At 36.1% G+C, this 16,191-nt stretch overlaps 2 protein-coding genes across 2 annotated transcripts in view; both read left to right on the plus strand.

Annotated features, from left to right (window-relative positions):
• The window catches only part of LOC122067713 (ABC transporter C family member 3-like), a 13,372-nt gene extending 8,568 nt beyond the window's left edge, over positions 1 to 4,804 (plus strand). The window contains exons 5-10 of the mRNA XM_042631553.1: positions 2,354 to 2,648; positions 2,761 to 2,969; positions 3,112 to 3,417; positions 3,766 to 3,829; positions 4,039 to 4,278; positions 4,402 to 4,804. Coding sequence (XP_042487487.1) covers positions 2,354 to 2,648; positions 2,761 to 2,969; positions 3,112 to 3,417; positions 3,766 to 3,829; positions 4,039 to 4,278; positions 4,402 to 4,502 — 1,215 coding nt within the window. The 3' untranslated portion in view covers positions 4,503 to 4,804. The remainder of the gene's footprint in view (positions 1 to 2,353; positions 2,649 to 2,760; positions 2,970 to 3,111; positions 3,418 to 3,765; positions 3,830 to 4,038; positions 4,279 to 4,401) is intronic.
• A 3,698-nt stretch (positions 4,805 to 8,502) lies between these two features.
• Positions 8,503 to 9,806, plus strand: LOC122067712 (polygalacturonase non-catalytic subunit AroGP3-like). The gene is made up of 2 exons (XM_042631552.1): positions 8,503 to 8,627; positions 8,736 to 9,806. Exons 1-2 carry the CDS (start codon positions 8,577 to 8,579, stop codon positions 9,711 to 9,713), a joined length of 1,029 nt encoding a protein of 342 aa, XP_042487486.1. The 5' UTR covers positions 8,503 to 8,576; the 3' UTR covers positions 9,714 to 9,806.
• Positions 9,807 to 16,191: the final 6,385 nt, after the last annotated feature.

Raw genomic sequence — 16,191 nt, forward strand, 5'->3', positions numbered from 1 at the left:
TTTGGTATGATCAATGGTTGAATGGTTCTGGAGTTGTGGATCTTCTTGCTAACAACCCTTATATTCCTAATAATTTATCAGCTTTATTATTAGATTTTATTGTGGATAGGCAGTGGTTTTTTCTAGTGGTTTCTAACGACACTCTTGTAGCACTATGTGATCAGATCAGATCCGTTGAGCCACCTTCAGTGGCTATGAAAGATAGACATGTCTAGACTCTCACAGAGCCGGGTCTTTTTTCTGTGTATTCAGCTTGGGACGGTATAAGAAAGAAGAACACTTCATAAGGATGGAAAAAATTGGTGTGGCAAAAAGGTTTGCACCCAAGGTTCTCTATGTTTGGCTGGAGGATGAGTCATGGTCACCTTCCACCAGATGATCAAATCAAAAAGAGGAGAGTGCCATTGGTCTCTAGATGTGAGATGTGCAAAAATAACCAAGAATCTCTCCTTCATATCTTCCTTCAATGTGACTTTTGTGTAAATATTTGGAAGGAATTGCTCTCCATCTTCAATATTCGTTGGGATGGTTTTCCTTCAATGGAAGAATTATTTTCGTGGTAGAAGGGGAAAGCTAATGCTATCCAGCTGCGGCAAGTGTGGCTGCCCTTAGTCATTCTCATTCCCTTCAACCTTTGGAAGGAAGGAAACTCTAGGAAACACGATAATAGAGATCACTCAATCCAAGCGATAGTCAAGACAACTCTGAATGATCTGATTGAGTTCTCTTCCTTGGTTTCTATAAGTATGAAGTCAATCTCTGACCTTCTTCTTTCTAAAAAATTGAAGGTGAAAATTGGACCAACTTAGAAAACAAATATTGTGGAAGTGCTTTGCAACCCCCCTATGCAGGATTTCATCAAGCTGAACATAAAAGGCTAATCTCTTGGAAATCCTGGTCGATCAGCAACGAATGGAATTTTTAGAGACAACAATGGGAAACCAATAAGATGTTTTACAATTTATCATGGTATCTCAACAAACTTCGTTGCTGAGTTTGGAGCTTTCTTATTGGGTATCCGTCAAGCCATGCAAATGAATTTGAAAAAGCTTTGGATTGAATGTGACTCTCTAAATGTGGTGTTATGTATAAAAAATCATAACATTCCATGGATATTTGAACAACAATGGAGATTCTGCAAAGCCTTTCTTGTTAGTTCTTCATAGATAATAACACTATTTTCGCGAGGCCAATAATGTTGCAGATAAGTTAGCCAAGCATGCTGCAGAAACTACCCATTGGGACGTCGCCCCTTCATTTCTTGCAGAGGATGTTGTCTAGGATGATTAGCAGAGACCCAGATACAGATTTCTATAATTAATTTTTGAGAATTTTCTTCTTTGTTTGGGTTGCATTGCACAATGCGGAAGGTGGATTTGTAACCCATCGCCATCTGAAATCACTAGTTCTTTTTTCCTCTATGATCATTTCTTTGCTAAGTGAGTGTGTGGGCTGCACTTTATGGTAAGTATGTAAATTAAAGAATTACACTTGGCTAAAGTAAGATACCTAGGCTGTATTCAACTGCATTTTTTGGTAAATTGCACGTTCATAATGAAGTCATCTTGTCTAGTATGTCCATCATAATCATATTCAGATTTAAAAGAAAAAAAAATGGACACCACACATATGGTTATTAACTGAATTTAAAAATTGATAAGAACATGAAGTTTTGGTAAAAGAAGAAAGAACACTGCCTGCATGGGCATGTACACGCCTAGACATAGGGGTGTGGAAAGACCATGCTACCCTTGGTAGAAGATGTTTGCGTCAGCCCTCCCATTGGCCATATGTGTTGGTTTGTACCTATGCCAACGGGTAGCATTCCCTTGCCCAAAAAAATCTAGATACAACACAATTTCTGACACAGTAGTGAGACTGGAGACTAGTCAAAGAGCAAGTATGCCTTCGTTACGCTATGTGTTTGTGCACTTAGGTTAGCTCTGGCTATGACTTTGGGGCGGTCCCCCTCACCTTCTTCCATTTGGTTGACCCCCACAATGGAGGGGTCCAAATTCCCAATGTGCATTGCTAGTTCTCACTTTGGATGCGTTCTATGTCAATGTTTTGTACTTTTTATTTAAAAATTTAGGAATTGAAATGTTAGGATTGTCAATATACAAGTAATGTATATAATCTTAGCATCATTTAATAATATTAAAAAAGAATAGTAACCATTCAATAGAGAATAATTGGAATAATAAAATAGAGTGAAATATTTTCTTATAGTTTCATTCATTAACAAATTCCTCATAGAAGAATCTATATCAGTTTTTCACCAACTATACATTCATTACAAATTTTTTATTTTGAATCTAATTTCATTATTTTTTTCATGCACCTAATCTTGTAGAAATACTACATATGTACATCACGAGAACTATCAAGGTTAGGAGGAGTATGTCATGCTCCAATTATACAACATTATACTGAATCAAGTTTAGGTTCAACCACAATCAGGTGTTTTGATCAAGAAGATAGGTTCATGGACACAAACCTCAAGCTGGTGGATGGGTACTCCCGACCCAAATTTCATTTCTCAGGTGCAATGGAATGGTTATGCTTCCGCATGGAAATGTTGGCATCTATCACGTATGCCGTCTCTTTAATTTTCTTGATCTCAATGCCAAAGGAATTACTCAGTCCTGGTAAAAACTTGAATTTGGAATTTTATAAATTCATCCTTTAGGAAAACTATAATTGATTCCTCATGTGAAAGCATATATTTGAATTTGTTTTCTTTTCTTTTCTCTTTTGAAGGTGTTGCGGGTTTAATAGTCACATATGGGCTTGGTTTCAGTATGTATGGGGTTTTATGGGATCTTAGAACTCTTGAGAATCAAATTATATCTATTGAGAGAATATTGCAATATGCATGCATCCCTAGTGAGCCCCCTCTGATTGTAGAAGAAAATAGGCCAAATTATGAATGGCCATCAAAAGGAAAAGTTGATATTGTTGATCTCCAGGTAATGCCCAATTTAGATTCCAATCCTTATTTCTTCTTTTTATCTAATAGACTCTATGAAGCCTAATGTTGTTGAGTAGTTCTTTCTGCTCCTATGGAATATTCTAATTTTAATGATTTAATTATTTGATATATATATGTAGGTTCGGTATGCCCCACAACTTCCTCTTGTCTTACGAGGTATCACATGCACTTTCCATGGAGGGATGAAGATTGGTATTGTTGGACGAACGGGAAGTGGTAAATCAACTCTCATACAGGCTCTCTTTCGTATGATTGAACCTACAGCTGGTCGGATTTTGGTAGATGATGTCAACATTTCCAAGATTGGCCTTCATGACTTGCGGACAAGATTAAGCATCATACCGCAAGACCCTACAATGTTTGAGGGTACTTTAAGAAGCAATCTTGACCCACTTAAAGAATACAGTGATGAACAGATTTGGGAGGTGAGGATTTTTTCCATTCGATGAATAATCTTTAATGAGTTACAAAGATAGGGTAGAAATATCTTCAATTTACTAATGATTCACACACACACACACGCACACAAACAAACCACATCACAATTGATTGGTTGAGAGATGTATCTATATAAACTTCTTTCTTGTGGAATTTTTTTTTCCAACTAAGATATTGAAGTCAATTCATTGGATCAACTTTGGGCTTGAGAAGAGTGCTATTTGCTTCGTAGCGTTTTCATTTCATCTTTTGTTTAGCTCACAAAGAATGACCACTTTTGCCATCTTAAATAATCAAGCTAGGTGGTAAGTTGACATGGATTTTTGTTGTCTTAGGCTTTAGATAAATGCCAACTTGGCGAAGAAGTTAGAAAGAAAGAAGGGAAGCTTGATTCTGAAGGTTAGTTTTTTCTAATATTTATTTTATATCAAAGTTGCTCAACATCAATATCCATGAACTAGTATATTATTGTATGATATAATTAACTTTTAATGTACAACCTAACCCCTAGCCCCCAATCCCTTTTCCAGTAAGAAGTAGGCAAACAAAAGTTAATGAAAAATAAGATTATGATTAGCTAACCTATTTTCACATGTTGGCTATTATAGTTACTGAGAATGGAGAGAATTGGAGCATGGGTCAAAAGCAACTAGTTTGTTTAGGACGGGTATTACTCAAGAGTAGCAAAGTGATAGTACTTGATGAAGCTACTGCATCAGTGGATACTGGGACTGACTATCTAATTCAGCAAACACTTCTTCAACATTTTTCAGAGTCTACTGTTATCACAATCGCACATAGAATAACATCAATTCTTGATGTTGATATGGTCATGCTTCTCGATAATGGTTAGTAGCTAGTAAATAGTACACCACAATCAAACAAATTAAATTGAGTTTGATAATACATCTTCTCATCTTTTTCTGGCTCTTTCCTACTCAGATATTGACATGTTTTCTTCTCCTAAGCAGGCCTTGTAGTTGAATATGATTCCCCATCCAAGTTGCTAGAGAACAAGTCATCATCATTTGCAAAGCTTGTTAAGGAGTATACTCAAAGATGTTGTTGCTAGTATTTAAAAAGTCTAATAACTGAATTTAAATGTTTAAAGTAAGTCGGCTGCATTAAACTAAGGTTCATTGCTATTTTTGAGTATGACAACACACTATTGGGACGTCGAAGCTCCTTGTGATCATCTGAGTTGGCATTGGTATTCAGTTAAAGTATTGGAGTAAGAAAAGAAGATAAGAGGGGGAGAAGTAATTTTTTCTTCATGAATGTTTATAAACTTTGGGAGAAGTTTTATTAGTCCATCAGCATTTTTATATTGTCACAATTATCTACCACATGACATATTGTATAGAACTACAATTTCTATAGTCCCTTGCTCATATGCTTAGTTTTAGCCCAAATGCAATTGGCCAATAATGTGCATGATGAATTTCTTAAAATCTAGTGAAATTTTGTAATTTTTAAAAATGAAATGGATGGTTGAAAGTGAATGTCCATACATGGGCGGTTGTATGTATAAGTCTAAATCTAAAAGTTGAGACGAGACCAATCCTAGATTGTATTTTATCATATCTATTAATTAATATGGAAAAAGTTTTGCATCTCTAGAAATTCTTTTAGAACTTCATATATAGCCAAATTTTTTTTCCATAAAGCTTCTAAAACAGAAAATTCGGCTTGTTGCTATATTAAGCATATCTTAAATATCTACTGTCAAATAAGAGAAAATTACATTGCCACCCCCTGAACTTTGGTCCTTATTTAATGCCACCCCTTGAACTTTTCGAAACACCAAAGACGCCTCTTGAAAATTCAAATAATTCCAAATCAGTCCCTGTCGTTAGCCGACCGTGTTAAGTAAATGAAAGTCTGTTAGTTTTTTCACAAAATGCCCAAAACACCCCCAACTATTATAAGAAGACAATATTGCCCTCCCTTTCCCTTAAACCCACACTATCCCTCTCACTCCTCACTCATACAAACAAGGAAGAAGAAGAAAACCTGCAAGTTGACCGCTCCCCTCCGACGTGCGATTCTCCCCTAGAGTAAGCAGCACTATGAAACAAACTCCTCAAAAGAGAAATCCGAAAAATAGAAAAGGAGCTGAAGAGAGAGAGAGAGAGAGATGTGGGGGGAAACCTTAGAAAACGCAAGTAATATTGAGGTAACAAACTCCTCAAAAACCAGAGATGATGTGAATCACCCAAACTTCAGGAGAAGGGAAATGGGCATGTGAGGAACGTGATCGAAGTCCCTTCGCTTTACTGAATAGTCCTGAATAAAAGGACCAAATGCGTGAATGTGGAAGCTGATGGTTATTTTTATCTGCTTGTGACTTGTGACTCTGACTCTTGACCCAGGGGAAATCCTCTCTCTCTCTCTCTCTCTCTCTCTAACTTTCAACGTTTGCTGGTAACTGAAGTCCGTGCTGCAAGCCTGCAACTAGTCCGATATGAGATCCAGAGACTTCGATGGCAATTGGGAGTTGGGGCCTTGGGGGAAGGTTAACACCCATTTGAAGACAAATTTCTTTCCTTTTCGAGCCATAAAATAACACAAAATTGTTAATTTTTTTGGGTTTCTCTTTTATATTCGTTTATTCTTTGAGTAAATCAGAGATTAGAAAGGATCTCTTCCCAAAGTTTTACGTAATCTAAGATTAATATGAATAAATTATTAGAAGTTTATATGGGGATTTGGGAGTGAAGGGAGTAGAAATCCGAATGTTAAGGCTTCAAGATGTATCCTCTCCTCAGTCCTCGCCTTTAACAGTGATTCCGGCCATATAATTTCCTTTGGCATATCTTATTACCTCTCAGCATCGACCATAGAAATTTCCCCCACGAAACCTTGTCACTGCGAATGTCTCGATCAACAAAATACTGACTCACGTGCACTGGCTTTTCCCTAGATGCATGTACATAAACAGTGAATCTGAGAATCGCACACCGGAGGGGAGTGGTCAAGTTGCAGGTTCTATTTTCTAAGCTTTCATTGTTCGTATGAATGAGGAGTGAGAGGGAGATTGTGGGTTTAGAAGAAGAAGGGAATCGCATGCCAGTGGGGAGATGGTCTAAGAATTGCGTGCCGGAGGGGAGCGGTTAACTTGCAGGTTTTCTTCTTCTTCCTTGTTCGTATGAGTGAGGAGTGAGAGGGATAGTGTGGGTTTAGAAAAAGAAGGGAAAGGGAGGGCAATATTATCCTCTCACAATAGCTGTGGGTGTTTTGGGCATTTTGTGAAAAAAATAATAGACTTTCATTCACTTAACACGGTCGGCTAACGGCAGGGACTGATTTGAAATTGTTTGAATTTTTAAGGGTGTCTTTGATGTTTCGAAATGTCCAGGGGTGACATTGAATAAGGACCAAAGTTCAGGGGGTGGCAATGCAATTTTCTCTTCAAAATAAAATTTCCTTCAATAACAATTGCGTTATTTTTCTATGCCTAAATTGTTATTATCATTTCATGCTACTATTAGATTTCCTTTCCCTAGCTACCTCTCAAAAATTCTTTCCATGATTATGCATGCTGACCTGAAAATCTTAAAATTGATTTCTAGAGTAACAATTTGAATTGTTCCTAGAGCCAACCACATGGGTAGTTTTTCTAACCCAAAAAATTTATGGCTTAGGTTATTCACAAAAAAATTATTTTCATAATTAATTAAAATGTCAGGACATCAACTTTTTCATTGATGAGCTTTTGTTTCATCAAATTTCTAACCTCGCGTTTTTTAGGTGAGTTAGGAATATCGGAGGTGTTAGGTTTGGGATCTATATAACATTTTAAAAGGAGAAACTTTGCATCCCCTTCATTGAACACACTTTTCTTAGTCGTTTTTTCTTGTTTTATTTGCAATTACCTTTTTAAATGGGAAATACATTTTGACTTGACAACATTTTGGATTGTGGATGTCATATGAAATTGTTTTAGTGGGGTGTAATTGTAAAGTTGACTTTTAGTAATTTTTTTTAATATGTATATCTTAACAACATTTTTGGATAGTAAATGTCATTTATTGGGTGCGTGAGGGATTTGATACTTGGAGTGAAGTTTAGGTCTCACCTGATTGAAAAGATCATACATATTAAACATATATTTTTAAGATTTTAAACATTAATTGTTCGTACTCAAATCCATCAAGCTTTTAACAAAATTATCCTTTGAACCAGGTTTTTCTCCATTTTTCTTTCCCTTCACTTCTACCATCACCGAACATTACAACTTGATGGTTATCCCTTGAAGGGGTTGAACCATGACCAGAGGGAATATGATCTGCTCACAACTTATATATTGCAACTTGTTGAACCATGACCAATGGAAATATGATCTATGTAGAAAAAATGAATACCTAAAACAATGCAAAAAAGATTGAAGAACACAAAAAATTACCTAAGGATTTATGTGGTTTGATAAGATTGTCTATGTCCACGGTGAAATGAGATCTGGTTCACTATCAATAAAGAAAAGGATTACAACCGTTCGTCCTCACATCTGTCTCATATTGATTTTAGGGAAAAAAGTCTAGCTCCAAATTTATAGCAAGACCCTATACAAGTAATTTATAGAAATATACATATAGTAGGCCGAAAAAAAAATTATTTCCTTGAGATCTGCCACCCCCAAATCTCTGAATGTCTCAGCCGGTTTTTCGAGGCCCCCGACAGTTTTGAAGATAACGTGTAAGGGGGGTTAACTCCGAAATTCCTCTGGACCAAAGGGAAAGGCAACAAAATCTTTGGTGAACTTATTTCAATTTAGGGGGCTATCATCATGTTAGATGTGGACAACCTTAGAGGTTTGGCTCTCTCCACAATTTCTAGCCATATACTCATGTATCCCATTAGTGGGCAAGCCTGTGACATAACAAGTAAGTTGACTATTGCAACATGTTGGTCATAGGTTCAAAACTTGGAAACAGCCTCTTCTACGAAGCAAGGATGGATTCCAATATTCTATATGTGTGGATCAGGATCGTATGAGAATCTGATCCTTAAACCTCCTTTATTTTTTAATATAAAATTTTCCCTCTATATAAAATCAAACACCTATCCCCATGCAAAACCCCACTCATTCCCATAAAGCAACATACCCAACTCTGCAACTCATTCGGTTCTTTGTTTCAATTCCACCATGACGCGTCCCATTTTTTTGCTTGGACTTCTAATAGTAGCATACTTTAGTGTAAGAAAAATGTGTTTTTCCATTATCCATTCATTTCAATGTGATTATTGTTTGTTCCTAATTTATCTTTCTCATTTGCTTGTTATTTTTTTCCCCATCAAATTTTAGGGGTTTCATGCTGAAAATGCCTTCTCAAAGTATTGGGAAGAACATATAATTAATCTTTCAGACCCTCCACATTGGCTAGTTGCAAAGGCTTCACCATTAAACCTCCACCAGGCAGCATTTTATATGAAACTCATGGAGGAAAATGAATTGGCTTCCCATTTGCGTTCGTTCTGTAAGCTTGCTAATATTGTTTGTTCTACCAATGTGTTACTGAAGAAGACAATGGACGACACAACCTTGCCACCAATTGCTCAGTGGAATGCTATCAAAGTTGTTTATGAAGACACTCCAAAAGAAATACCCATGTCTGTCACCAACCAAGGGGGATTGCCATTTTTCCGGGAGTCAATGGTAAAAGAAGGAGATTTTATGGCAGTCCCTGATCTAAGGGACCCAATGTCATATAGATCATTCTTCCCGCAACCTCTAGCATCAAAAGTTCCATTTTCATTAGCCCAGATTGAGGGATTGAAGAAAATGTTTGGTGTGGTGGATGAATCAAACATGGATCAGTTTATTCAAGACACCCTTAAGATATGTGAGGAAAGACCCATTCGAGACGACCGAAGCACCTGTGCGACTTCCGGTGAAGATCTCATTGATTTTATCATCAAGCAATTAGGGCACAATGTATGCATATGGAGTACTGAGAGTATTGAAGGATCTTATGAGAATGTCACAATCGGAGCTGTGGAACTCATATATGGAAATATGTCTGAACCACCAGCATTATGTCATAGTCTTCCATTCCCATTTCAAGTCTATTATTGCCATGTTTTACAGAAAGTGAAAGTATTTGTAGTTGATATACATGTTCAGAAGAAAGTGAATCATGCAATTATGGTATGTCACTATGACACATCAACTTGGAATCCAAACCACATTGCATTTAAGCTTTTGGGTTTTGGCCCTGGCCTAATAGAAATTTGTCATTGGATAAATGAGAATGGATTGGTCTGGACAAAGAGTCTAGCTTGAGCAACATTGAAGATCTGATTATCTTCTGATTGTCTTATATGTATTACATGTTACTGAATTTTCTATTTGAATATAACGACTTATTTTGGCTTACTGCTTATTATGTATTGACAAACGTATGGTGCATATGGCCATGCACACAACTATTGGATGGGGGATGAGGGTTTACAGTGCACCCCTCTCACTTCCATCTGATGGTTGTGTGCATAGTCATGCACCATGCACAAAACCTCTCCCTTACATCCTCATGTTTGACCATAATTTTGTACTTCAATTTTCCAGCATAATAGATGAATGCTTGATTTCAAAAGAACCCAGCCCAACCTGACCTGATTGCACCCCTATTATACATGACCAATTTACAATACAAAAAAGCTGAAGTTATGGATCAAAATTATACACAATGACAAAGCATCCTTTACAGAGACACACCAATCAACTTAGTTTCATGACCAGAATTGCAGAAAGATCGGCATGAAGAATCAGTCTAAGATCATAAAGGAATGTGGCTAAGAAAGTATGGTAAAAAAACTTCAACGAAGAAGTGTGACGCATGTTATGGCGTTTTGTTTCATTCAGTAGTGACAAATTGTATTTGGATATATATCTTGATGTATATAGATTTAAGGAAAAGGAACTCTGTCTTCCCCTTGGGCTCCTATGCAAGCGCATGAACCAATAGAAGGGTACATGGAAGCAATCAATGTTTCCGATCCCATTTATCAAGGGTAAGGTTGAGTTGAATTGTTTTCCTTCAAGTTCTAGGGACACTTCTTATTTATTTATTTATTTATTTTTCTTTTAGCTCTATTAGTGGTAGAACACTTTTTTTTTTTTTTGTTTGATCAGGGAAGGCGGAGAAGTGCCTCCACCAAGCGATACTATTGAAAGCACCTGAAGAAGTCTTTTCTGCTTTTAAGTAAAGCAGGTTGTACAAGAAAGTTAGGTGGTTCTAACCACATGTTAGACAAATGAACTATGGAAGCTCCTCTAGCCAGAGCATGAGCTTCCAGATTACACGACCTTGGGATATAATAGAAAAGAACAGATTCAAAGCTACTATACAAAGCGACAATATCAGAATCTATAATTTTGGTGACCCAATCTGGAGCTGTAGCGGCACCATTTAGGCAAGTGATTAACCCAAGAGAGTCAGAACAACACTGAATTTTCCTCAAATCAAGACTCCTAGCAAGGAGGATTCCATCTCTAAGATCTTTTGACTCCATTGAAGATGCAGAGAAGCTCCTACTTGGTCTACATTTAGCAGCAACAAACCTCCTATTTTCATCATGAATGAAGACTCCCCTGCCACCACAATTGTTATTAGAAAGCCATGCACCATCAGAGAAGATAGAAAAATAACCAGAGTCCACAATTGTATGAAAATGGGAAGGAGCAGGTGGGTTAGTTGTAAACACATACTGATTCCTAAAAGAACCCAATCTTCCTTCCTCAGTTGAATGATAAAACCCCTGGATCACATTTGCAAGAGAAGGGTTAATATGATTAAACACAAAATTGTTTCTAGCCTTCCAAATTTACCAAATCAGAGTTACCCTCTGTAATATGGCATCTTCAAGGATGGGAAATTGTCCAGATGATGCCAAGAACTGCTGAAGCCTTTCAACAATCAGTAGCAAAATCACAGAAAAAAAGAGAATGCACAACTATTTCCTCAGTTCTGGAGCATAAAGGACATAATGGGGTAGGGGAGATATGATGCCTAAATAGGCAATCATTAACATCAATAGACATTGTGCAGCATTTCCATAAGAAGATTTGTAATTTTGGAGGAAGTTTTAGTTTCTAAAATGCTTCCAGATGTGTGGATAAGAAAATACAGAGCTCGCAATAGAAGTATCATATTGATGATGGAATTCCAAATGATAAGCTAACCTTACCGAAAATCTTCCAGAAAAGGCTGCCTTTCAAAACCATGAATCTGATTTAGGAGAGCAATTTAAGGGAATATTAAGTATGGCCAAAGCTTCAACTGCAGAAAAAGAGTCATTGATTAGCTTATTTTCCAATAAGCATAATTATGATCAATTAAATCTGCTACACTATTTAAACCATTTACAGGTTGGCTTATAATCTTACCATTACCAAATGAAGGAATCCAAATATCAGAATATATCCTAGTGTCAGCCCCATTTCCTATTCTTCTACATAGTCCTTTAATCAACAACTCTCGGCCCTTAAGTAAGCTATGCCAAGCCCAAGAACTAGAGGATTTGGCGGGAACTTCAAGAAAGGAAGATGGGGGGTAGTACTTTCCTTTGAAAACTCTAACCCATATAGCTTCCTCATTATGAATAACACGCCATCACTGCCTAGCCAACAAAGCAATGTTAAAGCTCCTTAAATCCCAAAAACCGAGACCCCCCTCACTTTTGCTTTTGCAAAGAGAAGGCCATTTTGATCAAAACACACCCTTACCCTCAGCATCTTTCCACAAAAATCTCTGGACAACTACTTAATTCACAGCAAATAGAAGTTGGAAGAAGAAAAATAGACATGACATAAGATGGAATACTAGAGACTATAACCTTGATTAAAACCTCTTTCCCTGCAGCAGATAACATGTTATTCTTCCATTCAGCCATTTTTCCACGAACCCTCTTTACTATAGAAGAAAACAAATTCTATTTTATCTTCCAAATTCAGAAGGTAGCCCTAAGTACTTGCCATGCATGAACACTTTAGGAACTCCTAACAGAGAAGATATCACCTTTCTATTATTCGCAGAAGTAAAGAGATTGAAACAAACACTGGATTTCTCTAAATTCACCTCTTGACCAGAAGTTAAGCAATAATCTTTTATTGATTTAACAATCTCAAGACATTCATTCTCCATTACAGCAGAAAAAAAACAAGCAATCATCAGGAAAGAATAAGTGTGAAACTCTCGGGCCATGCCTACTAGTTTTAATGCCAAATATTAAACGAGATTGCTCTGCAAAACAGAGTTTATTAGAAAGGACATTTTGGCAGAAAATAAACAATTAAGGGCTAAGGGGGCAGCCCTGCCTAAACCCCCTACCAGGTTTAACAGTCCCAATAACTCTACAATTGAATTTAATGTGATACTCAACAGTTGCCATGACCCAATGAACCCAAGTGTTATTAAATCCCATTTTTAACAAGACTTTTTCCAAAAAAAAACCATTCAACCCTATCATAAGCCTTGCTAAGGTCAAGTTTCAAAGCCATATACCCCTATTGAATTCTCTAATTAGCCCTTATCAAAGTGCATTTGTCATGTGAAAGTAATTTTTATCATTTTATTAAAAAAAAAAAAATACCGCTGAAATTTTTGTACTGATGGTATAATTTAGATTTTTGAGTTTGCCATATGGTTTTTCTTGGCTCACATAAATCCAAACAAGCTTTAATGAAATTATCCTTTTTAAGTCATTGAATGATGATGATGATCAAATACTTTTGAATTTGACATAAAAGAAGGAATTGAGAGGTCTATCATTCATCGATAGGCATTAGCACTTGGCTACAACGTAGAGTGATGGGCAATATGATAATTTACACAAGCTAGTATTCTTAAAGTAAAAAAGTTAAGGTTGTTCCGCTGTGATCAAAGTGGTCATAGGTACGAGTTAAGAAACAAACTCTTCATGAATTATGGTTGTATACATTATGACTCTTTTGCCTGTGGTAGAAACAGCCTTTTGTGCGAAGCAGGGGGTAAGGCTACGTGCAACTTGCCCCTCAATCAGCACCTCCCCCAGTATGGGTTGCCCTTCTTGGGATCTGCCTTCATAGGGTGTGCAATTAGTAAAGTCAAACTGAAATGGTTGAGGCGGCACAAAAGGATCAGAAGGATCTAACTGTATTGAAGCAGAATGAAGCACTAGGATTGTTTTATTGATTCTCAACAATACAATGTGGTATATCAGACTTATCTAAAATTTAGATCTTCCCCAGTTCCATGTTAAACGGTCATGACTTACCTAAAAGATATGTATAACTTACACGAAGAATTTAGTAGGACACCTCTAGAAAAACATTCTGCAACACTTGGTTTCAAAAAAAAAAAAAAAAAAAAAAAAAAAAAAAGGTTCACAAAGAGAAAGGTGATAAGTTGGGAGCTTTCCAAGAACAGAAAATTCTCTGCCAGTGAATACAACTTTCAAATATGGATATAAATTTTTTATCTTGACTTCTATTTCTAGAAGAAAAATATATGCAATTGTTGTCATTCAAATTTATGGTCAAAAGACTTACAATCTGATTAATGAATTCAGGTGAGCATCCTTGAAAAAGAGGGACCTTGTCAATGAATGGCTTATATATTTTATGTGAAATCTGCAAAGAAGAATGTGCTTGTTGTGGTTATATCAAGCAAAACATAAATAATATTAGAAAAGAAAATGGTTCAATGGTTATATCATTGGTACAAAAGCTTTTAAGTCACCAATTCACGGAAATTGAAATAACTATACAAGCATAATACATGTATCCTCAGCATAGGTAGATGCAGCATGACCTCAAGAAGGAGATTTCTTTTCAAGAGACGAATAGAATTTTATGTATTAGAAAAATAATATTCAATATCATGCATCATTTTTGATGAAGTTATAGGATTGCTATTCCTTTCCACCCTTGAAGGAGTTTTAAAGGATAAAGCTTCTAGTTTTACCTAGTTGGAAAAACATAATTTTATGGCATCTAGGAGCTTATGGTTTAGTGTTTTCATCTCAACTGGATAGCTTCCAGTTCACTAGTTGGTCCCTTTTGTTACAATATTTTTTTGTCTCATGCAACTTTGTTATTTAGTGAAGGAGAGGGAAAAAAACAAAAGAAAAATGGAAATCCTTAACTTCAGAGTTCTTTCCACGATCCTAGCTCCCATTTTTTTTTTTTTTTTTTTTAAATTCCTTACTAAGACTTCAAATTAATGGCAGTTAGACCAATAGTAATCAGAAAAGTACACATAAATTTATTGTGCAGTAGTTAGGTTCTTATTCCACACTTTTTTTAGGGGGGGGGTAGGAGTCCTTATTCTCCACACACACACTCACACTCACACAAAAACAGATTGCAGAATTCAACAAGTATCCTCAAGGAGCTCCTGAAAAGAGAAGAGATGATACAAATACAATTATCAAATCTAGACTCTACTCTTCACACTCAGATTCATTTCCCTTTTTATTTCAATTCTAGTTTGCATAATTAATTGACACTGAAAGCCTTCCACAAAGTCACTTTTGATGACTTAAGCATGTTCTCCCAAACACATCTTGGAAACCAACAAACATTGCGTCAGATTTCTTCAAAAGAATGACTTTCGAAATCAGCATGCCAATTGAATAAATATCTGTATGGATGAAACATTGAACTAAACTGTCAATGGATCTCCTAAACATAAAACCCAATTGCTTCCTCAAGACACTAATTTGTCTTCTTATAAGGATTTCGAATACTTTTTCCTATAATTTTATAGTATGAATCATAAGTTTTATGCCTCTGTAATTAAAGGTTAAATCTTGTCATTACCAACAATAATTGTGTGAGTAACTCACAACCAACTGAATCTAGTAACCAAATTTTACTTCAATTTTTTCTCATTTATATTTTAGTAGAATAGTATCTTGTGGTCCATAAGTTGCTAACAAATATAACATCGACAGAATTCACAGTTGTCTATAATTATATATTTATTCGGTGCTTTAACCTCTTTGGCTATCACTGGTAAAGTGACGGTGCTTAACTAATTCTAGTTTCAAAACCAAATTTATGAACTCATAAGAGGTTCTCTGCACATTTAAATATATCTTACGAATTATATTTTGGTTGTGATACACACCTAAACATATCAGTATGCAGCTAAATACTTCATTCTTACAGAAACTGAGAGGAAAATCCAGGAATAAGGGATCACATATAAATAAAACAAATTGTATACCCCACTAAGCTGCAGAGAAACTAATTTCTAGCAGCCTATGAGAGGATAATCGCAAGAGAGGAAGAAAAATAAGTAACTAAGTGAGCAGTTTTAGTAGAATAATGAATGAAGGAACTAATTTGAAGTACTGACTCAGAAATGCATTTTATTTGACTCCATATTTCATACCTTGGCACGTATGGAGACTGGAATATCTGAAGAACAGCACCCTCAGTGTAGCTGCTCTCATACTGTAATGACAAATGGCCTTTGATTTGATTACGGATATCCTTTCCAAGTCTGTTTCTGTTCATGTATTTGATTAGATCTGTCATTTTATCTCTAAACCTCTCTGTTTTTTACCCTTTTACAATTAATGCTGTCATGTTACCGATAAGATAAGCACCAAGAATCATATCAAATGAGACAAAAAACATGATGAATATCATTTCCCGGGCCTTAGCCATGAATCGTAAATGCATGGATATTGAGAGATCTTTTTTTCCATCACATAGAATAATTTGATTTTTGTAGCCCAAAGAATTTCCATGATATATCAGAACAATCATTTAC

Source organism: Macadamia integrifolia, unplaced genomic scaffold (assembly GCF_013358625.1).
Source record: "Macadamia integrifolia cultivar HAES 741 unplaced genomic scaffold, SCU_Mint_v3 scaffold3077, whole genome shotgun sequence".
Lineage (NCBI taxonomy): Eukaryota > Viridiplantae > Streptophyta > Magnoliopsida > Proteales > Proteaceae > Macadamia > Macadamia integrifolia.